The sequence below is a fragment of the Schistocerca cancellata genome, chromosome 9, assembly GCF_023864275.1.
Source record: "Schistocerca cancellata isolate TAMUIC-IGC-003103 chromosome 9, iqSchCanc2.1, whole genome shotgun sequence".
In the NCBI taxonomy this organism is placed as follows: domain Eukaryota; kingdom Metazoa; phylum Arthropoda; class Insecta; order Orthoptera; family Acrididae; genus Schistocerca; species Schistocerca cancellata.
In genome coordinates this window covers 63,089,754-63,115,106 of record NC_064634.1, presented here as the reverse complement: position 1 = coordinate 63,115,106, position 25,353 = coordinate 63,089,754, and the positions used below count along the sequence as shown (strand labels likewise).

The 25,353-nt window shown below is 42.3% G+C and overlaps 1 protein-coding gene across 1 annotated transcript in view; it reads left to right on the top strand.

The window, feature by feature from the left end:
• The window catches only part of LOC126101182 (phenoloxidase 2-like), a 213,004-nt gene that overhangs the window by 127,225 nt on the left and 60,426 nt on the right, over window positions 1-25,353 (top strand). Inside the window, exons 10-11 of the mRNA XM_049911879.1 lie at window positions 7,546-7,734; window positions 12,729-12,864. Coding sequence (XP_049767836.1) covers window positions 7,546-7,734; window positions 12,729-12,864 — 325 coding nt within the window. The remainder of the gene's footprint in view (window positions 1-7,545; window positions 7,735-12,728; window positions 12,865-25,353) is intronic.

Sequence of the window (25,353 nt, the reverse complement as noted above, 5' to 3'; positions counted from 1 at the left end):
TCTCACATAAGTATACAAATTCTTGCAAGTCAGTTGCGTCTTTAACCATCAGATACAATTAAGTATATTTACAATGTGGTGAGTTTAATAACAATCAGAAATTCAAAGACAGTTCTTGCTTCTAGCAAGTCTAACACCAAAATTAAGAGTCTCCAGTCAAATCATATTTCATTTGTTCATAACAATTACAGTCATTACACCATCAAAGAATAATGCGTGCTTGCTCCTTGTATGTCACATACAGCTTCTATGGTGCAAGCAGCAAACATTGTCTGCACCGATTGTCCGTCACGATTGCAGTATTCTCCTGATTCACGTCCATCCTGCACACACAAAAACCAGTGGCACGGTAGACACATCTCCACTCTCCCACACTCATACTTAAAATATCGAGTGTTCGAGTCAGTGGAAGACCAAGTATCTCTAGAATTTACCCCAAAATTCTCGAGGCACTACATATCCCTCCCCTTAGCTCTAATGTGTGACATTTTATACATATTCATCATGTACATTAATATCTCCCATAACACTAATTCACATTTTAATTAGTATACATTATATTTCTTCTAGTAATCGTGCACTTAGTATCTAGCTCTGCTTTCTTCGTTTTGATAATTAACTATCTGAGCATTTCACCTACCATTGGAGTTAGTACTTTTTTATCTAGGAATCGTGTGAACGACATTCTTGATTTCCAATCACCAACTCCATGTGTCATAGACACTTAATTATCTCATTCTTTACTCTACTTCTCTGTACTGATTTTTCTTTAGTACGTATTAGTTTCATTATCTACCATAGCTTGCAGTCTGGAGGTACTCTGAGAAAATGAAAGTGTTCTCTCTGACACTCATAAACATAAAACATAACAATGCTAGTGGAATAGAGAATCCAAACTTACCACAATAATCTCTACAAAATTTTGTGACTTTTGTCACAATACTGTCCTTTCCCTCTAGGAACAGTACCTATACCTTACACACAGGTTGGTCCTATGAGTACCCTTTCTCCTGTTTTTGGCAGGTATGCCCCTTTTTAATTCCTATTTTCCTATGATACAGATCAATCCCCTTCTTGGTGCCTCTGTCTGCACAGTATAGGTCAGCCTTTCTTAGGTCTGTCTGCCTGCCCTTTTATATCCAATACATACTGGGTGTGCCCTCCTTATCCTTCCTGAGTAGGCATCATGGTTCATTACCCTAGTATACATCTTTATGTACACTATAATTAAATATTGTCTGGAAACTAAATCTGTTTCACACTTAACACTCACTTCTTAATACTTGATTTAATCCCTTAGAGCCCTGCATTACGCTTCCACTCCTTTGCTTCCAATATACACCACATATATATATATATTATTCAATATATCATACTTTTACTTATGCTATACTTGTCCCACTATCCTACAAATCGTCAGAAAAAATGTTCGACTGACATTCCTGAATAATTATCACAATTAGTTCCTGCTTGGCTTATGCTCATTAGTTTGTCCTTGGCTTATGCCATTAGTCCCTCCTTGGCTTATGCTCTCCTTAACTACTCACACTCCCTTCTTATGTATTTACTCACACTTTCTTCTTATGTATCCCTGATGTGGAATTATCATAGTTTTTATATCCTTATGTACATATGCTGTATAGAATTGTCACTGTTCTTATACATATATTTCCTATATATACATATTAATAAATATCTACATGATAGTTTTCTCAAGTAACTAGGTGATGTAGAACTGTCACAACAAACAGCCATGTGTGCATATTTCTCTATGTGCACATTCCTCCCCTTACAACATTTGATGGTTCTTACATCATTTTTATCTGTACTTTCATTGTTTGTATCTTCGTGTTTCATTGTGTGTATGCATAAGTGTGTCTGTGTATCCTGATTCTTCGGCCTACTTATATGAAATAAGTTGAAGGTTATTGAAAACCGTGGAAAATAAGAAGGACTTGAGTGATAGAAGTATATGAATATGTAAAGAGGGAAAGATAGACCAGTAGTCAGATGAGAAGTAAGAAAGGAAAAAGTAGAAATGGTTGCTAAGATCGAAGAAGAGAAAGAAGATAACCCCAAAGACAGGAAACCCACCCACCCCCCTTCCCCAGGATCCCTACTTTGCCAGTACTTGAGTGAGAAGCCGGAGGAGGTATGGTATTAAACGTCTCCTACAGAATGGACATTCTCACCTTCACCTTTGAAGTCCCCAAAGAAAATCTTAGAAACCTCTATGGAATGGCAAATGGTGAAGAATCAGTCACACTTGTTTGCAAGGGTCGTTTGGAAGATGTGGTGTGTGTTCTATGTTAGCCATGTTTGTACTTACACTACCCACCACTTCCAAAACTAATACAAACCCTCTGCTTTACATCACACCTCATAAAAGGTAAAAATGTTCTATAAAAATAGAAAATTATACACTACAATCAAGTAGTTGTTTAGTTAATCAATTTACACTATATTTTATACACACATAAAATACTGTGTTTATTTTATGTCATCTAGACATTACTCAGTTAAAATAGTGTCATCATATTATACCTTTCACTCAAATAATATTTTACTCATTTCATTTCATGTTTAGAGATCATTGTTCATCTGTGATTCTCTTAAGTCTTCTACTTTGCCGTCATATCCAGTTTTCTATGTGCTAAAATTATAGGATAGTTTAAGAATCCAAGAATAGATTACAAAATAGTTTAAGATTTGAAGGGAATTCGGTGCAGGAAAAAATAGCACAGAAGAAACACCGAAAACAACTAGGTCATCACTCCGCCCATTAACACAGAATGTTAACATCCCTGGGAGATATACAACTTTATGTCTTTAACATTGTATTTTCCTTTTTCTGATCCTGTTATAGGACCTACTAAAGCTAAGGCTTTGGGATGTATCACCACTTGTACTCGGTAAGGTCCTTCATACTTTTGGAAAAATTTATGTGTCTCCTTCTTCAGGGCAGAGCTCTGAAGATGCTGTTTTACTAGAACCAGGTCATTGACCTTGTATTGAGGTTCAATAGCTTTTTCATTTTGTCTACTTACTCGTTGTAATGCCCTTTCAACCAAGTTCTTAGAAACTATTGTTTGATTAAATTTTTCATCAACAATAGGTTGTTCCAGCCAAGTAAAACATTTAATAAGAGGTTCTCCCACAATGGGTTGGCCTATTACTTCCAAAGGTGTTAATTCAGTTGATAAATGCAGTAATTCATTTAAAATAAGCCCAAAGTCTTTACTATCAATGCCCATGATGTATGTTTTTCATGGCAATAGGTGCAGCATGATTTTCCAACTTCTTTCATAACCTTTTCACTTGGATTGGAAGACTGTTTATAGTTGGATATTAGTACTTGATGAACGCGGTCCCACACTAAAAATTATTTAAATTCATTACTGACAAATTGTGGCCCATTGTCTGTAAGAAATCATTTTGGTTTGCCTACCTCGAGAAAGTATTGTTGCAGACAGTGAATCACGGTTGGTGTATTTGCTTTCTTAATAGGATATAATTTAACATACTTCGACAAACACAATTGCAGTATTCTCCCGATACATGTCCGTCCTGCACACACAAAAACTGGTGGCACGGTAGACACATTTCCACTCTCCGACACTCATACTTAAAATATTGAGTGTTCGAGATGGTGGAAGACCGAGTGTCTCTAGAATTTACCCCAAAATTCTCGAGGTACTACAAGTTCACCTTGACCCTCTTCTGATCTCTGCCAGCCACCTCTGGCTCCAATTTTCACAATACCATCAGATACCACCCTGCAGCTAATGGCATGGTGGAGCAGTTCCACCCCACACTTAAAGCTACCCTCACATGCTATTTTTCTGAATGGTCTGCTGCCCTGCTCCGGTAGTTCAGCCTCTGGATCACACGCAAAACTTACTTGGGACCTTTGGCTGCTGAGCTGGTATATGGACAGCCATTTGCCACTCCGGCGTGTTTTTGGAAGTGACCCCACTCCTTCCTGACAGCATCGTCCCAGGTCTTGTACAGCAGATCCAGGTCCACGTGGCCCAACTGCAGCCAACACCACTGCAAAAAAATGGCTCAAATGGCTCTGAGCACTATGGGACTTGACATCTGAGGTCATCAGTCCCCTAGAACTTAGAACTACTTAAACCTATCTAACCTAAGGACATCACACACATCCATGCCTGAGGCAGGATTCAAACCTGCGACCGTAGCAGTCGCACGGTCCCAGACTGAAGCGCTGAGAACCACCCGGCCACAAAGGCCAGCACGCCACTGCAGTGGCAGAATGTGCATCATACCTTCATCTGCCATGACTTCACAGCATGCACACATGTCATGCTTCGGGTGGATGCATACCAACCGCCAATACGGCCTCAGTATTTGGGCCCACAATGTTTCAATGTGGGGACAACACATTCCCCATTCATCTGAATGGGTCATGACAACGATCTCCACAGGTAGGCTCAAGCCAGCCTACATCCTAGAGCCCCCTCCAACCAACGAGTTCAGCACCATCGAGGTAGAGTTACCTCATCTACTACTGGATCTAGCCACAGCTCCATCAACAATGCGCCCGATACAATGCAGGCCAACACCGTCCTCTCTGGTGTTCCTGATGTGCCACTGGCTGATGCCACCCCCGGTACCATGTCCGACACACCACCAGCTGACACTGCCTCTGGTCCACCACCAACTAACTACATGAGTGACACACCTCCCAGTACCTGGGACCCTGATGCCGCCACCGCACTACCCCCCTACGCCCCTCGTTTCCCCCGCACAGGCGCCCGCCATGCTCAACAGAGTGTCATCACCACTGCCACTAGCACCTGCCCCATTTGAGCAGTGACACTACTTCACATGCTCCGTACACCATGTGCAGGATCTGCCCCTGCCCCTGCTTTCACTGGAAACTATAGCATGAGCACACCAGTAACAACCCATGCATGCCCCACAGCAAGCATTGTCAGTCACCTTCAAGCATCCCTCTGCACAGTTGACACCGGCGTTTTACTCTCAAAAGGAGGGAACTATGTGGTGACTTCTTCCCTTGCCTCCATCTGTAGCAGAAGATGACAGGCTGCATAGACCAGAAACCAGCCACACACCACCCTCGCTGGTCACTTCTGCTGTAGGGAGAACTTAAAGACGGCGATGCTTTCTGGATGCTGGGCATGTCAAACCGTCACTCGACCAACCTCTTGTTCCGCTCCGACGAGGCAGCATCCCTGGCCATGCATTTAGCAGCTTGCCCTTGCAACACCACATGATCTGTGTTGCTGTCCACCACACTTTGCCAGGGTATGCGTGAACCACAGAACACTTATCCTGCACTCGTTGCTGTTGTCCTGTCACGATCCTTTTAAAGAGATGAGTGCTACTGCGTTTTTTCCACGCCACCTTCCTGAGCTGCATCTTCTTGAGGTAGTTCTACTGCCTACAGGAGTACAAAGTCTGATACCAGATGCCCAATTCATCTCCCTGGTATCAGCAGTTGGAATACTGCATGCAGTCTAGTGCAACTACTGCAGTGATGTGCAGTGTGTGCCAGGACTACTAGGTCAATTTGCGAAGCACGCCATTGAAGCGTTTTTCCCATACCGTTGGATGATGTCAAACAAAGGTTGCCAGCCATCCATGATCCATCCAGTCCATACCCTCTTCGATTGAGAGGTATTAGCCTGTTTTGAATGTTAATATAGTCGTTATCTTTTGGGGTTAGTATATTACAACCAGCCCACATGATTCTTCCAGCGCACCCCTTCACGTACTGCCATTTTCTTAACTAGCACACCTCTTAGGCATATACCCCCTTACCTGTAAAGAAGGGAAAATTCTTTCCTTCAGGGGTTTACAAGTAATATTCACAACCAAAGAATGAAAAAAAAAAAATTAACTACAATATTTCGTTTGCCACCAATGAAATTCAGTAATCAGACAATCTTTAGATAAACTAAAGGAAGTCATCCTAACAGCTCTACCAAAACTCTTATAAGTTTTGGATTGTATATCTTCTAGTATTAGACATTTATTATTTAGATTATGCAAACTTGCTATGTTATCACAAATAGGCACACATCCAAAATGAGGAAGAGAAAAATGTAATAAAAAGCTATGATACTCAAATGCCTTCACCAGGAAGGCTGTCAACTCTAAACAAACTTCTTATCATACTTGAAATTTCATTGAAGTTGTTCCAAGTGCCCAAGAGCTCTCTTCAGAGAACCCTTAGCAGCCTATAAAGCAATTGATGCAAATATTGCGGGAGAGCATGCTTATCAGATGAGATTTTAAGTGAGAGCCTATGCTACAGATGCAGTAAAGATATGAAAGACACTAATTAATGTTCTTAAGATATAAATAATGTAATTGGATAGAAAAAAAGACTCCTTTCCTTCTCATCCTGTCCAGTAGGCCTCCCCTGACCCGAGCTTCTGGGTGACTTTTCCAAACTCTAACTCTTCACCTAAACCTCTCCAGTCCTTTTCCTTCACAGTCTCCCTTCCCCTTCTGCCAGAAGGAGGAGCCACTGGCTCCAAAAGCCTGCATACTTAAAACTCTTTTTATATGTGTGTTCACCTGCTGCTTCTTGGTGAGTAGATTTATTACCTATCCAATTATATTAAATTATGTTTTCTGCAGCTTGCTTATAGATTCTTGACAGCTAAAGGGGTGGTCAGTATCAAATTGCAAAGTTTTATTTATTTTTGTTTAGACTTCAGTTGAACTGAAGTAACAACAATACCAAAGATTGTTATATGATTTAGGGAGAAAATTACTTTGTACATCTCCCTGTAGGCTGTGCACCAACACACGAGTTATATGATCAAAATGTTGCAATAAACATATGTTGTACATATTTTGGCTGAAACAGTCTTGATGTCCATACATTCCACTTTTGTATAATTTGGACTACTTTAGATAGTGTCAGTTAGTGTCCAATAAATGTTAAATCCCTGCAATGTCTCAATTGAAAATGTAGGCAAGGAAGAATCACAGCTATCATAAACTTCAGGCTCAGAATTGACATAGTGATTAAATCAAATAACTCTGCACTGAATAGCATAAGCTTAAATTGTTCATAAAAATAATAAATGAAATTCTAATGTTTGACCTGTTAACTTTTATTTAAGAAAAAAATGCCCATTTTATGCTGGAGACTGTTAGTAAACCTACACACTCATATTGAAACACAGTGGTTTATTTTTATTGTCTGTATAGCATTTTGTGATTGTGATATTACTGAATAAATTTCTGAGGATGCAGAAGTTCATCCCTCTCTTTTTCTTTCCTGCTCTAGAAAAGGTCTGTGGAGTTTCAGCACCCAGGAATCCATTTTGATATTTCTGTGTAACAACTGTATCTTATCATTACTCCCTCACTCTGCCAATAATTATTTATCCATTATGTTGTTCCTGTAAAAGAGCAAAAATTAAACAGAAAAATCAAGTAGGCCATCTCAGTAGTAGTTAGATAAACAAAATTCCTGGTTACTGTAATACTGTGTTACATAGTTCCATTGTTGTAACAGCTATTTTATTTTGTAACATGCAGCTCAACTTTGATGGAGTTCGAGTTGCTGCTGTGGAAGTTATGTCACAGAATGTATCAAAGAATGAATTTCTCACATTCTGGCAACAAAATGATATAGATCTTTCAAGAGGATTGGATTTTGCACCAAGAGGCTCAGTACTAGTTCGGTTCACTCATTTGCAACATGCACCGTTTGTCACTCGATTTTTGGTAAGTGCTTTATAACTAAAATACTTCAAGGATAATGTAGGCTACTTGTCAAATTTAATATTGATTTTGTTATTAGTTGTACAATAGTTACTTGTGTGAGGCAGTCCATAGTCACGTGTTATCTCTTTTGGTGCTGTTTCTTTTACCTCATAAATTTTCATTCTTAGCTTACAATGACGCTAAGCTTGATTCATAACTTGTGTTAAAATTTCTAAATCTCTCACACACCTCATACCATTAGGCTACAATATAGTTTTGAAACAGAATATTTACTTATATGTAGATAAGGGAAGTAGTATATACCATAGTGAAGGCTGTATTTTTATCGTAGCATTTTTGAGTACTGCCACAGTTTTCATAATTAGCCTGTTATACAGAGAAAGTACAATTAAACTTTTGTAATACACTCCTGGAAATGGAAAAAAGAACACATTGACACCGGTGTGTCAGACCCACCATACTTGCTCCGGACACTGTGAGAGGGCTGTACAAGCAATGATCACACGCACGGCACAGCGGACACACCAGGAACCGCGGTGTTGGCCGTCGAATGGCGCTAGCTGCGCAGCATTTGTGCACCGCCGCTGTCAGTGTCAGCCAGTTTGCCGTGGCATACGGAGCTCCATCGCAGTCTTTAACACTGGTAGCATGCCGCGACAGTGTGGACGTGAACCGTATGTGCAGTTGACGGACTTTGAGCGAGGGCGTATAGTGGGCATGCGGGAGGCCGGGTGGACGTACCGTCGAATTGCTCAACACGTGGGGCATGAGGTCTCCACAGTACATCGATGTTGTCGCCAGTGGTTGGCGGAAGGTGCACGTGCCCTTCGACCTGGGACCGGACCGCAGCGACGCACGGATGCACGCCAAGACCGTAGGATCCTACACAGTGCCGTAGGGGACCGCACTGCCACTTCCCAGCAAATTAGGGACACTGTTGCTCCTGGGGTATTGGCGAGGACCATTCGCAACCATCTCCATGAAGCTGGGCTACGGTCCCGCACACCGTTAGGCCGTCTTCCGCTCACGCCCCAACATCGTGCAGCCCGCCTCCAGTGGTGTCGCGACAGACGTGAATGGAGGGACGAATGGAGACGTGTCGTCTTCAGCGATGAGAGTCGCTTCTGCCTTGGTGCCAATGATGGTCGTATGCGTGTTTGGCGCCGTGCAGGTGAGCGCCACAATCAGGACTGCATACGACCGAGGCACACAGGGCCAACACCCGGCATCATGGTGTGGGGAGCAATCTCCTACACTGACCGTACACCACTGGTGATCGTCGAGGGGACACTGAATAGTGCACGGTACATCCAAACCGTCATCGAACCCCTCGTTCTACCATTCCTAGACCGGCAAGGGAACTTGCTGTTCCAACAGGACAATGCACGTCCGCATGTATCCCGTGCCACCCAACGTGCTCTAGAAGGTGTAAGTCAACTACCCTGGCCAGCAAGATCTCCGGATCTGTCCCCCATTGAACATGTTTGGGACTGGATGAAGCGTCGTCTCACGCGGTCTGCACGTCCAGCACGAACGCTGGTCCAACTGAGGCGCCAGGTGGAAATGGCATGGCAAGCCGTTCCACAGGACTACATCCAGCATCTCTACGATCGTCTCCATGGGAGAATAGCAGCCTGCATTGCTGCGAAAGGTGGATATACACTGTACTAGTGCCGACATTGTGCATGCTCTGTTGCCTGTGTCTATGTGCCTGTGGTTCTGTCAGTGTGATCATGTGATGTATCTGACCCCAGGAATGTGTCAATAAAGTTTCCCCTTCCTGGGACAATGAATTCACGGTGTTCTTATTTCAATTTCCAGGAGTGTATTTTTAGTTAGTTACATGTACCATTTCTGATATTCATGCTAAATGTTATATTCACTCTCTTTGGTAAAGGTTTCCATATATAATAAAAGTCAATAGTGACAATAACATTATATTAAGTTTTTAACTCCTGTACCCTATTAAAAAAATTTCCTGAGCCCTTTTCCTAGGCCAAAACTAGGTGAAGCAGTACTAACCTGGTTTGGGTCTCATCTTCTCATTACCGGTAGCACCTTTGCCTCCAGGTCATCATCTCAACACTGAAAACTTTTGGGTATTGAAAGGTGTTATACAATAATGAATGCAACACCAGTGTTTATTAGTTTCATGTTGGCACACTTTTATTATGTTTAAACTGACTATAAAAACACCTCTAATGCTTCCATTCATACTTAAAAAGAAAGAAGCTAGACCACTATCCAGTGATAGTTTTAGTGGGAATATTTATTTTGGCTCTCCTCATTTCATAAATCACAGTTTATAGAAACAGACAGCTGAAGTCACCATAAACAATTAGTGTGGCACAGAACAAAAATATTTACGAAGTATAGTTTGGTGAACATTGCTTATGTTTGCAATAAACGAAGAATTTCCCATAGATATTTCACACATACATGTTGTTGACAAAAGAACTGACAAGGACAAGTGAATTGTTCCAGATATGATGGTGGACCAACTTCTATTTTTCTCACTGGAGAATTTAGTATGAAAAAATAAAACTTTCATTAAACTTTTTCTAGGCTCCAACTCCATTACATAATCATGAACACCAACACAGAGACTAAGTCGTACGAGTGTGTGGTGTCAGGTTGATGATTTTTGAGAGGGAAGGGTGTTAATAAACTGGTGTAAAAATATTATGGAATTTTGGGAACTACATAATTTTTCCTAAAACTTCTGGGCTGAAATTTACTAAAGCTGATGAGCTAAATATTGAGGCAATAATTCGGTGTACATAATTACGTGTTAGTTAACAAAGTAAAAAAAATTACAGAACTGTTTTGTGTGTCTATCCTGTGAATTACCTATTTGGGAATACAGTACTGGAAATTATTGTAACTTATGCAAATTCTTAATTAGTGACTTAATTGATTAATGATGGATGTCATTTGGTCCAGAAAATGTAGGATGACAAAAATATTGTGTTGAACTTGGGAATTGAGCAGGTATAGTGGCACGAAAGGCACCAGTAGTTTTGGGTGTTCCCTGACTTTAATATTAACTATGTGTTAAATTAATTATTTCGAGAAAATGAAAACACGTTACAATAAAGTCTGGAGTCACAGCTTACTAGTGGTATACATCAATGTTTACAAAATTGTGGATTAGCGCACTCAAAATGTGCTATTATCAATTATTAGTTATCCTTCATTAACACGTTGTTGTTGTTGTCGTCTTCAGTCCTGAGACTGGTTTGATGCAGCTCTCCATGCTACTCTATCCTGTGCAAGCTTCTTCATCTCCCAGTACCTACTGCAACCTACATCCTTCTGAATCTGCTTAGTGTATTCATCTCTTGGTCTCCCCCTACGATTTTTACCCTCCACGCTGCCCTCCAATACTAAATACCTAAATATACTACTGTAATTTTGTACAGAGCATAGCATTGTGCTGTATATGTATTATAGTTGACACACGCAAACAATGCAATAAGTATATCCTTCCGAAGAAGGGCACTAAGTGCTCGAAGCTAGTAAAGACATTAAATTTATTTCAATTGGTAAAAAAATTAAATTTATTTCAATTGGTTTTGTTATATTGACAATTAACTCCTGATACTGACTTTACATAACATATAGTCTGAATAAAATTTTCACAGATTTGGGTACACACTACATATATTCATTGTGGATAACTATATTTAAATGGAACTTGGGAAAGAGAAATAAATGTAGTTATTACTAGGAGTGCCATAAGAGCAGAGGGAAAGCTTCGAGCTTGCTCTATTTCCCAGATGCTCACTTACATGCCAAAGAGGCTTGCATCAGAATTCAGTTAATCTCCCAGGTAGTTGCCCCTTCCCTCCACTTCTCTTTCTCTTGCTCTCTCTCATTAGCTTTAAGAGGCAGATACCCTCTCCCTCCCTCCTCTTCCTCCCCCTCCCACCCTCCAATCACCCGAGCACACCCAGGCCTTAATTGTCTCAGCAAATTAACCCACAAGGGCTATGTCTTTCTGAAGTGCAGTCCTGAAATGAAACCATCTCCCACTATTATTCTCCACACCACCTGCCATCTGTTACCCTCCTAACTCAGACTATGTCCTTGTTAAACTGTGAGATATTCACAAACCACCACCTCTATCCCCAAATTTCCTACCTCTGCAGTCATTCCCATGAAAATACTTGTATCAATGCAGAAGCCACCACCATTCACAACATTAAATGTAGTGCAACCATTTTTTGTTTGATGGATTTGCTACATAGCTTTCTGTACAGAGACAGCCAGTTGACAGCATGCATTAATGGACATGGAAGAACCATTTGCTTGTGATATCCATTACTTAGTTTTTCACCATGCTCTATGCTCTGCTCCAAGGATCTGGGTGCCTGCTGTAACACGTGGGCCATTTGCATCCCCCCCCCCTACCCCTCCAACCCCCCCCCCCACTCCTCCTCACCCCCCACCCTCAATCAGCACTAGCTTCCCTGTGCTCAAGAGACAGGGACTTGTCATCCAATACATTCTCTCACACTCCTAAACTTAATCTCATTAGCCTGAGCCCCCCCCCCCCCTCTTATTTCTTTATGGTGTTTTATTAGAAATTTATGCTATTTCATTCTTTACGCTTTCTCCCTCACATTACAGCAGTACTTCCTGTTTTTTCCCCTCTCTTTGCTTCTCCTCCCTCTTTTCCTTTTTTTCTTTCTTTATATTCTTAAGCTGTGTTATTCTTTTCATCTTTCATTTTCTTTTCCTCTTCTAACCTATCTTGACTTCTCGCACCATTCTTCCTATCACTCTGAAGTGAAACTGGTGCAGTACTTACTAATTAACTATCTTCAAACTCCTAGTCCTGTTGATACTTTTGTCTTATCTGTGTGACTTATTCCCCTTCACTTTCCATACTCCACCAAGCAATTCATCTTTCCTCCATGAAGAAGGAGCCCATTGTTCCAGAAGCTATCAACCCTGCATTTAATTTTAAATGTTTCTGTTAATTTTTTTAGGTTGATAACAATGGACCTCCAAGAATAGGTACTGTGAGAATTTTCATGGCACCAAAGTTTGATGAAAGGGGTCTTCCAATGTTGCTTCGTGACCAGAGACGCCTCTTCATTGAAATTGACAAGTTTTTTGTGCAATGTAAGTCTCTCTATTGTGTTTGCATGACATATGTATAATTTAAATTTTTTGAATAGTGTTTATGTCATCTGAATACACTAAACAAGGACATTGTGGGTTAAGTGAAATAAAGTAATCTTTCATTTATATTCATTATTAAAAATGAATGTGAGATGCACAGTTACATCTAGGTGGCATTGTTTTTTTATTTTTATTTTTATTTATTTATTTATCTCTTGTTCCGGTGATCCATGTTGTGACAGTATCACAGGATATGGAACGTGTCAATTTTACAAGCTTTTGGCCAGAATTTATGGTAATACATAAAACAAAACAAAAACAGTAAACAGTAACTTAGGTCCCACTACAAAAAAAATACATTTTAGATATAGATAGAGATTACAAAACAAAAAACAGTGAACAGTAACTTAGGTCCCACTACAAAAATACATTTTAGAGAGAGATAAAGATTACAAAATAATAAGTGTTACAAAGAAATAAATATTGCAAAATATATGTTCACAATAAAAATATTTGGTATTACAAATACAAATTTGGGCATAAATTTGCAATTTACAATACAAGAGATGTTAAACACTGTAGTTCAGGAACTCTTCTAATGTATAAAATGATCCTTGCAATAGGAACTGCCCCTAGGTTTTTTTAAACAGGAGATCATCATCTATCAAACACTTAATTCTTGAAGGGAAGGCATTAAAAATCTTACAGCCACTGAAATGGACTCCTTTCTGCACCATACTTAGATTTGGCTGTTCATAGTGGATATCATGTTTCCTTCTAGTATTGTGACTGTAATATGCACTATTCAGCTTAAAGATGGATTTTTCTTTCCTTATGAAGCACATCAATGAGAATATATATTGCGCAGTGGATGTAAGTATTTCAAGCTTCTTAAAAAGATTCCTGCATGTGGCTCTAGGATGGACTCCACACATGATCCTTATGGCTCTTTTTTGTACACACAGTACTTTTTTAGCCAGTGGCTGATTTCCCCAAAATATAATTCCAAATGCCATAATTGCATGAAAGTAACCATAATATGCTGACTTCATGGTTTCCATATTTCTATAAGAAGAAACAATGCGCAATGCATATGTTGCTGAACTTAGTCTTTTGCACAGATCCACGATGTGGCTGGACCAATTCAGTTTGCTATCAGTATGCAAGCCTAGGTATTTTGAGGAATCTACCCTGTTTATTGTCTGCTCACCTACCTTTACAAATATTTCCTCATCTTTGGATGTTTTGTGGAACTGAATGAAGTTTGTTTTACAGTAATTTAAAATAAGACCATTAATGTTGAACCAGTTCACCGTTTCATTTAAAACCTTATTTGCCGTTACCTCAAGCTTATCTTCCGAATTATCAATAAGTAGTGTAGTGTCATCCACGAAAATGGTGAAGCTACAATATTCCGTAGAGAGAGGAAGATCATTTATAAATTTAATAAAAAGTAGGGGGCCCAGAACTGAGCCCTGCGGCACTCCACATGTGATGGTACCCCATTCTGAAGATATAGGGACACCATCTTGACTATCTACTACAACTTTTTGTTTTCTGTTTGACAGATATGAGTCGAGCCATTTCCCTGCTGCACCACTTATACCGAGATGTGCAGCTTTTTGTAAAAGAATTTGGTGATTTACACAGTCAAATGCTTTTGTTAGGTCACAAAATATGCCAATCACTTTCAGTTTTTTGTTGATAGATTCCAAGAGTTTGCCAGTAAATGCAAATATTGCATCTTCTGTTGACAAACCTTTCTGAAATCCAAACTGACTTTTGCTGAAGCTATTGTGTTCAATGAGATGCTTAACTATCCTGGCGTGCATTAGTTTCTCTAAAACTTTTGAAAACCTTGTCAGTAGTGATATTGGCCTATAGTTAGCAGTATCCGTCTTATCCCCCTTCTTATACAGCAGTTTTACAACTGCATACTTAAGCCTCTCAGGAACTATTCCTTGCTTAAGTGATGCATCAAAAATGCGGCAAAGGACTTTACTTACATGGCTGGAGCAGTATTTTAATAATTTGTTAGAAATGTTGTCAATTCCAGCAGAGTTTTTACTTTTCAGGGCTTTAATAACTCTTTCAATTTCTTGAACAGTGACTGTTTTTACCTTCATGTGTTGCACTAAACCAGGTACTCTACCTTTCAAAAGATTGATGGCTTGCTTCATGGACCCTTGTAAACCTATTTTTTCTGTTACTGTTAAAAAATTGTAGTTGAATGTGTCTCCAACTGTTTTTGGATCGCTAACAAGATTACCCTCACTTTTGATTTGGATATTTTCACTACAAACTGCATTTTTCCCCATTTCCTTCTTTACAAATTTCCAGATAGTTTTTACTTTACTGCTCGAGTTGTCAATTTCTGCCTTCAAGCACATGTTCTTTGCTGCCTGAATTGTCTCATTCAGAACTTTATTGTAGATTTTATATTTTATATTTTTATCATTTGAACTCCTGGCTGCAGCATATAGTTCTCTTCTTGTTTTACAAGAGATTTTGATGCCTTTAGTAATCCAAGTCTTGTTTCCAGATTTGCACAGGTTTTCTCTCACTGATTTTTTAGGAAATGCTTCTTCAAAAAGGCTTGTAACTTCATTGATAAATATATTAAATTTTGAATTAACATCAACTGTAGCATATACAGGAGACCAGTCCACAAGCCGTAATTGCTGATTAAAGGTTTCAGTGGTGTGTCTGTTTATAATCCTAAATGTTTTCCAAATGAAATTTTCTTTTCTTTGTACATTCATTTGGTTTAGAGTGAGGAATTGCCCTTCATGATCAGAGAGACCATTTATAATATTTTTCATGGTTAAATTATTGCAAATATCCTTATCTACAAATACATTATCTATTAAAGTGCTAGAGCTGGCAGTTACTCTAGTTGGAGTGTTCACAAGTGGTACTAAATTGTAACAGTACATTAAATGTTCAAAATCTGTCTTGTTTCTATTTTCTGTTAAAAGGTCCACATTGAAGTCACCCATAACAATGATAGATTTAGTTTTCCTACATGGGTGGGCCAGAAGTAATTCAGTTTGTCTTAGAAATACATTTAGATTTCCAGCAGGTGCCCTGTAAACAGCCAGAACAATAACAGTTGCACTATCTGCTGTTAACTCAATGCCACACACCTCAAAATGTTGTTCATCACAGTATTTGCTTAAATCTAGGGATTTATACACTATATTATTTTTTATAAATATTGCAACACCACCTTTTTCCATAACAGATCTACAGTAATGAGTAGCTAAACTAAAGTTCTCAATCTGTATCATGTGGATCCCATTCATAACGTGATGTTCTGAGAAACACAGTATATCAGGCTCACTTTCACACTCGTCTTTTAAATTTATTAGCAACTGGTCTATTTTATTCTTGAGGCTACATATATTTTGGTGGAATAAAGACAAAGTTTGATTTTTTCTCACCTCTGCATTTGCGTGATGTTTGCTAGGAGTGGCTTTTTTCAGTACATTAGTTGATAGTATTGCTTGGGGTGTGGAAAACTCATATTGAACACACGAGAGAGATGCTTCACGCAACTTTGAACCCTCATCTCTCATGTTACTCACCATAAAAAACGCTGAGTTTGTTTTCTGTTGCGTGTAGGACGGGCAATAGTTACCGCTGAATATGTTGTTTTAGCTGTTGGTTCCGCCACTGACGATTCTGCTGCTTTTGAGGATGCTTCTTTTTCTTTTGCTGAGACTGGTCCCATACCGGTACATGGAATTTTTCTGTTCGCTCTCTCTCTGTTCGCAATGATTTCTTTTATCATTTTACATACAATGTTTTTTCCTTCATAATTTAGATGCATTCCGTGTTTGACATTGAAATTTGCCATGAAGGTGTATTTGGTCCATGACGAATTGTGGGATTTGTTGAAAATGCTCCTTCAGATCTGACGAAATGGGACAATTCTTGGAAGAAGAGATTCAAAAAGGCACATTTCTGGATTATACTTTTCATCAACAAGATTAATTATTCCTATGGTTATAATAGAAGGAAACATTCCACGTAGGAAAAATATACCTAAAAACAAAGATGATGTGACTTACCAAATGAAAGTGCTGGCAGGTCAACAGACACACAAACGAACACAAACATACACACAAAATTCAAGCTTTCGCAACAAACTGTTGCCTCATCAGGAAAGAGGGAAGGAGAGGGAAAGACGAAAGGATGTGGGTTTTAAGGGAGAGGGTAAGGAGTCATTGTAAGTCTTTCCGCTCCCGGGACTGGAATGACTCCTTACCCTCTCCCTTAAAACCCACATCCTTTCGTCTTTCCCTCTCCTTCCCTCTTTCCTGATGAGGCAACAGTTTGTTGCGAAAGCTTGAATTTTGTGTGTATGTTTGTGTTCGTTTGTGTGTCTGTTGACCTGCCAGCACTTTCATTTGGTAAGTCACATCATCTTTGTTTTTAGGTATATAAGATTAATTATTCCCATATAAGAGACACAAAGACAGCAGCAGAAGCCTGGATGGCCTTAGAAAAGGCATTTGAAGACTGAGGACTCACATGTAGAGTGGGATTGCTTAGATCATTAATCACTACCAAATCAGATAAATGCAAGTTGGTAAATGACTGCTGTGATCGTATAATAATGACTGCATTTAATTTAAATGAAATGAAGTCTGCGGTGAATGAAGAATGGATAGGAACTTTGCTCCTGGCTGGATTACCTGAACATTTTCAGTCTACGATCATGGCACTTGATAACAGTGGCACACATATCACGGGAGATTCTATTAAAGCGAAACTGCTACAAGACATCGAGCCCAAAGACACAAATGGAAATGAAGAATCTGCTCTATATACAAATAAGAAGAGGCCTACTAAATGCGTTATTAAATGCTACAAGTGCTGTAAACCGAATTGTATTGCTAAATATTGTTCTAGCAAGGACGAAAAGGAGGAAGCTCTTAAAAAAATAATGAGGATATTTATTTAGGAAACAGACAAAACAAAAGAAGATTTTCTTGCTGTTGATGGCAAATGGTTTCACAGAGAGGATATGTGGTATTTAGATTCCTGTGCCTTGACTCACATTACTGATGATGGAAAGAAGCTTCACAATGTCGAGCTATGTAATAGCTCAGCGACCAGTGTGGGTGGTGATGGCTTCATAGCAGAGACTACCGGATGTGTTGATCTGACCTTCTATACTGGTGACATAACAGTAGAAGTAGAAGCATCTGACTTTATTCATATCCCAAACTCATGTGTAAATTTGCTCTCAGTTAGTAAAGGGCATAAAGTGACTTTTAACAAAAAAGGTGGCTTCATCTACAATGCAGAAGGTGAACTAATTGCCAAAGCATTGCCTAAAAATTGCATCTATTGTTTAAATACAAGTGAAATGAAACAATGCTACTATACAAGAGATAGTGGATTCTTATGGCATCACAGGCTAGGACATATGAATCACAAAAATATGCTGAAGTTGCCAAAGGTTTCAACAGGACTAAATGAAGATATTGTGGCTAAGGATCCCTGTGAGTTGTGCATCATAGGAAAACACATCTTCCATTCAAACCTAGCAAAAAGGTATTCCAAACACATCTTAGACTTAGTACATTCTGATTTGTGTGGGCAAATGGAGACATCGTCTGTTGGTGGAAATCAATATTCTCTCACATTTATTGACGATTTTTCAAGACTCAAGTTTGTTTATTTCTTGAAGAAAACATCTGAGGTAACACATATATTGAAAAAATTCAAAGCCATGGTGGAGGTGTAGACAGGCAGGAATATCAAGAAGTTGCAGTCTGACAGTGGAAAGGAGTATGTCAACGATGAAATAAAAGGATTTCTAGCTTCTGAGGGTATCATCCACCAGCTTACAGTATGTTACAGTCCACAGCAAAATGGTGCTGCCAAGAGAGCTAACAGAACATTGGTTGAAATGGCTCATACTATGATGTTCGATACTAACCTACCGAAGGAGTATGGGCTGAAGCTGTGTCTACAACTACATACCTCTCAAATTGTTCACCATCCACTACACTTGGAGATAATCCAGGATAGAATGTAACAATATTATGAAAAGGAAAGGAGCCACCCACTATATAGCAGAGATGCTGAGTCGCAGATAGGTACAACAGAAAGACTGTCACAAATAAATAAGGCTTTTGGCCATTAAGGCCTTTGTCAACAATAGACACACAGGTGTGTGCGCGCACAAATTCAATTCACACACATGACTGCAGTCTCAGGCAACTGAAACCAGTCAGTTGTGTGTGTCTACGTCTAGTGTTGAGAAAGCATTGTTTACCACATCTGAGAATTTTTGGCTGCAGTGCAATGGTTCACATTCCAAAACCACATCGCAAGAAGTGGGATAAGAAGTCACAGAAGTTGACATTTGTAGGCTAGTGTCAGGCAACCACAGGCTATCATTTCATCAATAGGGAGACTGTCCAAGCAGTTGTCAGTAGGGATGTAAATTTCCTTGAGGATGAGAGTTTTTCAAGTTCGAAGACAGAGGAACCTAAGACTATAAATGCCTTATGATTGGAACAAGAAACGATTCTTCAGGATGTCAATACTTCACAAACTGAAGAAGTAGTTGAATCAAATGACAGTGATAATCAACCTTTTTATGCCTTTGACAGTGATTCAGTACAAACTGAAGCTCAAGACAAGGGTCGTGAGAATCAAAACCAAGCTCAAAGGTCAAACAGAAAACCAAAACCCGAGGCATGCCTGATCACATTATTTACTATTTGAAAGAAGAACTTCCAGGTGAAGACATTAATGTCAAAGAAGCTTTGGAAGGGGCAAATAATGAAAAATGGGAAAAGGCAATGAAGAAAGAATTTTCATCTCTAGTTCGTAATAACACATTTGAAGAACTAGAGCTACCTAGGGGGGACAGAGCACTCAAGACTAAGTGGGTGTTAAAACTAAAACCTAGGACTAGCAGTACACCAGGCATTTAAGGCATGCCTAGTGGTAAAAGGATGCGCTCAAGTTCAAGGTGTTGATTATCAGGAAACCTTGGCACCATTGGTCAAGCATGTATCTATTAGATATCTCTTGTCTATGGCAGCTCGAAAAAAAGCTGGAGATTGACCATGATGACATCACTACTCCTTATCTCTATGGAGACTTAAAAGAAGAAATTTATGTCTTTCCACCAGTAAATTTTGCAACTCGTGGGAAAGTATTGGGGCTGAAGAAAGCTGTTTATGGACTCTAACAGGCTGGTAACAACTGGAATCAAAAAATTGATGAGGTGTTAAGAAAACTGAAACTGAACAGATCAAACACTGATCCATGTATCTATTTTCACAGAGATGGAACCAAACTAGTCATCATAGCGTTATACGTCAATGATATGTTATTATTCTCAAATAACAGAAGTGATTTGGACCAATTCATAAGTTCTTTGAAGATATTTCTTGAAATGAAAGATTTAGGACAGATACGCCAATGCCTAGGCATGAAAATTACATGGGATCATGGTAAAGGAAAAATTTTAATATCCCAGAAATCCTATGCAAAAAAAGTTCTGGAGAAATTTGGAATAAGTGAATCCAAGCTGGTCTCAACACCACTTGAACTTGGTTTTGACTTTGAAGCAGATGAATCAGACCTGATATGTGTTTCGCTGTAAATCTCCTGAGCGGATATAATCATTACTTTCAAAAGATTCATAGGTTGCCAGTAAAAAGATTGTTTAGATATTTAAAGGGAACTATGTGTAGTAACCACAATCAACAGCGGGAACGCCTTGGGCTGTTGACAGGAGACGCCAGGCGGGGAAGCCGCTGGCGGTGGAGCACGCACCACCAACGACAACTGACAACAACCGACCATGACCGACTATGAGCGACACAACAAGGAAGAGATACACAACGGAGGCTTGTGGAAACCGCAACACCAAACATCAAACGTAAATCCACTCAGAACCAGAGCCAGGCAAATGTCAACAACGCGCAACGACCAGAATGCAGTACCGCCGACATATAAACAAAATCCAGAGCGAGTACCAGACTGGCTGGACTAGGGCAGAGCGGGTCCCTATATACGAAACCGGAGGGAGCGGCTACTGGCAGCTGTCTGCACGTGGCTTAGTGATGGCACCCTCTCTGCGCGAGAGCCGCTGCGCAGAATAGCCGCCGCAGAGCAGAGCCCTCTATGTGCTGACCACGTCCATTTGTTCTGCCGTGTGTTCGACTTCGCGGCGGAAGGTACTAGATCCCTCCCGCCTGTAATTGGTGCATAGGGGCGGAAATGCCCCGGACAATGCCGAGGCGGGCGGAACGAGGGCACGGGTTGTGAGACGTCTGGAGGGACCACTGGGGGAGGGGAGGGCAGACTGTCTGCGGCATCCATCAAGGTGTCACCAGAGGGCAGGGGGTCAGTGGCTGTCTCTATACCCCGGTGAGGCGGAAGGGGTGTGTGCAGAGCCAGCGAGGAGATGGAGGTTGAAGGGAAGGGCTCCACCTCGAGGGACATGTCCACACCAGGAAGCAGGGAAGGCGGTGGGGGAGGAATCTAGGCAGGGGCCCGAGGGCAGAGTTGATTATGGTGGTGAGGCTTGAGCCCTCTGTGTGTCTGTATGGTCGTCACTCGCTGCCCATGAGCCGCTGTCACCGTAGCGCACGTCCATGCAGGTGTGCCGCCATAGGAGCGTGCCCATACGGCCATGCCCAGGGCATAGCGCCGGGAGGGGCAGGAGCGGGGCCCAGAAGGGGATGGTGTCAGCAGGTGGAAGAGGGTCCGAGGTTGTTGCTCGTGAAGGAGTTTGGCAGGACTATGACCGGCCACTGCTGTAGTGCAGTAGGTGCTTAGAAACAAGGTGAGGGCCGAGGTGGTGGCCGACCGCTCCACTGATTTCATCAGCTGCTGTTTGAAAGTGCGGACCAGGCGTTCCACCACGCCATTGGATGAAGGATGGAAGGGGGGAGAGCGAATGTGTTTGATACCGTTAGTGGAGCAGAAGGTCTGGAACGAGGACGCCGTGAATTGCGGCCCGTTATCTGTGACCAACGTCTGAGGAAGGCCTTCAGTGGCCAACACCTGGGCCAAGGAGGTGAGGGTGGTGTCAGTGGTGGTGGACGCCATGTGAACCACATGGGTATCTGGAATAGGCATCAATGATGAGGAACCACATGGACCTAAGAAGGGGCCTGCAAAATCGAGATGGATCATTTCCCAGGGTTTGCTGGGTGTTGGCCAGGGTGCGAAAGATTGTGGAGGACTAGCTTGATGGCGCACACACACTATGCAACCACGGACCATGTGCTCAATGTCTCCATCAATCCCTGGCCAATAGACATGTCGTCGAGCCAACGCCTTCATGCGAGACATCCCCCAGTGTCCGCGGTGTAATAAGTGCAGGACGCGGTGGCATAAGTCCGGAGGGATGATCATCCGATGGGCGTCCAAGTCCGTGGACAATAGGAGGACGTCCTCCATCACCGAAAGTCTATGTGAGACGTGACGCCATGGGCTGAAGTCAGTTTTCAAACGTCAGGTAAGGTAGGGAGGCCAACCATGGGTCACATAGCGGAGGACTTGTCGCAGGATGGGGTCCCTGCATGTGGAAGCGGCGATTTGTGTGGCCGTCAGAGGAAATCCAATGAGAGTCTCCCGGCGGGCAGAGTCGATGTGGAAGCACAGGACTTCCTGCTGGTCGAACGCCGTATCGGGTCTTGCTGGGAGACCGGACAAGGCATCTGCATTAGTGTGTCGACTGGTGGGCTTATAGCGGATGGTGTAAGTGTAATTACACAAGAACTACGCCCAGCGCTGAAGGAGCTGAGCCGTCCGTTCTGGGAGGTGCGAATGGGGCCCGAAAAGCGACACTAATGGCTCGTGATCCATGAGGAGGGTGAACTGCGCCCCAAACAGGTAAATGTGAAATTTCTGAACTGCAAAAATAATGACAAGAGCCTCCTTTTCAATCTGAGAGTAATTCCTTTGCGCAGGGGTTAACATTTTGGATGCATATGCCACAGGTTGTTCTGACCCATCCTCATTCCTGTGTGCCAGGACTGCCCCAATCCCGTACGCTGAGGCATCGGCCGCCACCTCCAAGGGACGATCCAGAGAGAAAGGCATCAGGCAAGGGGCAGATTTCAGCATCGTCTTCAGGCGGGTGAAAGCCTGATCACAGGCAGAAGTCCACGTGTAAGGTACCCCTTTGCGATGCAGGCGATTTAGGGGATGTGTGACGTGGGTGGCTTGGGGTAAGAACTTCAAGTAATAATTGACTTTCCCCAAAAATACCTGGAGTTCGGATAAGTTTTATGGATGGGGAAGGGCATCAATGGCTGCGACATTGCGGCCCAAAGGGCAAATGCGATCTTTACTGAGCCAATGTCCTAAGTACTCCACTTCCAGTTGAAAAAAACTGCACTTCTCCAGTCGACAACGTAAACCCACAGCCTGCAGTGCGTGAAATAAGGAACTGAGGTTGCTCTGATGTTCCTGGCACGTGCGCCCCATGACTAAGATATCATTGAGATAATTGACACAAGCCGGTATTGGTTCCGTGAGTTGCTCAAGATACCGCTGGAAAATCGCAGGGGCAGAGGAAATGCCAAACGGAAGACGCTTGTATTTATAGAGACCGAAAGGCGTGTTGATGACGATGATGGCCTCGATTCCTCATCCAACGGCAATTGGTGATAGGCTTCTGCCAGATCAATCGTAGAAAAGTACTCGCCACCTACCAGTTTAGTGAGAAGGTCTTCCTGTCGAGAAATGGGATAAGTTTCGACCAAAGACTGAGCGTTGACCGTAGCCCCAAAATCCCCACAAAGACGAAGCGATCCATTGGGTTTCTTGATGACCATTAAGGGAGTTGCCCAGGCACTCGATTATACCGGCTCGATAACCCCCACAGCCTGGAGCCGATCGAGTTCTTGCTTGACGGCCGCACGCAAAGCTGCCGGAATAGGCTGAGCCCGACAAAAGCGAGGCTGTGCGTTCGGCAATAAAGTGATGTGTGCCTGGAAATCGGAAGTGCAGCCCAGATCTGCCGAAAACAGGGAGGAAAAGGACGCGCACAGATCGTCTAGGTCCTGAAATGGAACCGTAGTTGAAACGAACTGCACTTCGTCTTGAATGGAAAAGCCAAACCGTGTATACGCATCTAGCCCAAAAATGTCCGAAGCCGACAGGTGGTCCACCACAAACAGGGTAAGGGGCCGGGGAATGTATTTGTAGATGGCCATAACAGAAAACTGCCTACAGAGAGGGATGGAACCGTCGCCATAGGCGACCAACCGCCGCGAGGGTGGGGACAATTCTGGAGACCTGAGACATGCATACGTTGTTAGATTGACCAAAGAAACTGTGGCCCCCATATCGACCTGGAAACGGACGTCCTCGTTAAAGATGCATAGGGTGAGGAATAACTTTTGAGCCAATGTGTCGGTCTGAGGGCCAACTGCGTGTGAAGCATAGACGGCCTCCTGTTGGCCCGCAGGAGCGGGACGGGGGGCAGGTCGAGCAGCTATGACAGACAGATCGAAGGTGGCACTCTTTTTCACAGAACGAACAGGTCTTCCAGCGATGGGGACAGTCAGCTCGAGTGTGGGCCAAGAAGCACTGGGGGCACGATGGAAGGGGGCCACGCGGCCATCGTCGAGGAGCGACCGGCAGTTCGGACGCCATAGAGACGTCAGACAGCGAGGAATCTCGATGGTGGTGCCCTCTGGAGACCGAGCCCCGTCGACAGAGATAAGGAGTGGAGCGGGAAGTGGACTCGACCGCTGCCACCTGGGGCCGCGCCATGAGACGTTCGTTCGCCTCTTGAGCAATTTTGAAGGAATGGGCAATACGCAGAATGTCTTCCAACGAGGGGTTGTCCAACTTTAACGCCGCAGTGCAACCTCGGGATCAGACGCCAGTTCAACGACCACATCCCAAATTAACGAATCTGCATATGACGCCTTGCACTGTTGATTGGTGCACGTGAAGTTGCATTTGCGGCTGAGGCCTTGCAAATCTGTCACCCAGGAATGGTAGGACTGACCCGGCTGCTTGTGGTATTGATGGAATTCCAAGCAAGACACAGCCACATGGTATCGCTGGGAATAATAGTTAGTTAGCAACACACAGATCTCGTGAAAGGAGAGACCCACGGGGTTAGCCAACGGTGCCAACTTGCGGAGCAAGAAAAACGTGTCCGGTAAGGCCCAAGGCAAGAACAACGACCGCTGCAGAGAGTCACCCGACACCTGAAAGGCCGTGAAATGTTGCTTTAGACGATGCAGATACATGTCCCAATCCTCTTTGGCGTCGTTGAACGGTGGGAACGACGGCGGACGTGGGAATGTGTCTAAAAGCGGGGCACCTGGGGAAAGAGGTGGGAGGGAATCCCACTTATTGATACTGTCCGAGAGCAACTGCAGTGAGGTCTGTAAGACCTCCAACTGCTGCTGCTGCTGTCGCATGAGCTGCTGCTGTTGCTCTAAGAGAGTGAGTAATTTCTCTTCCATACTCCTACGTTCC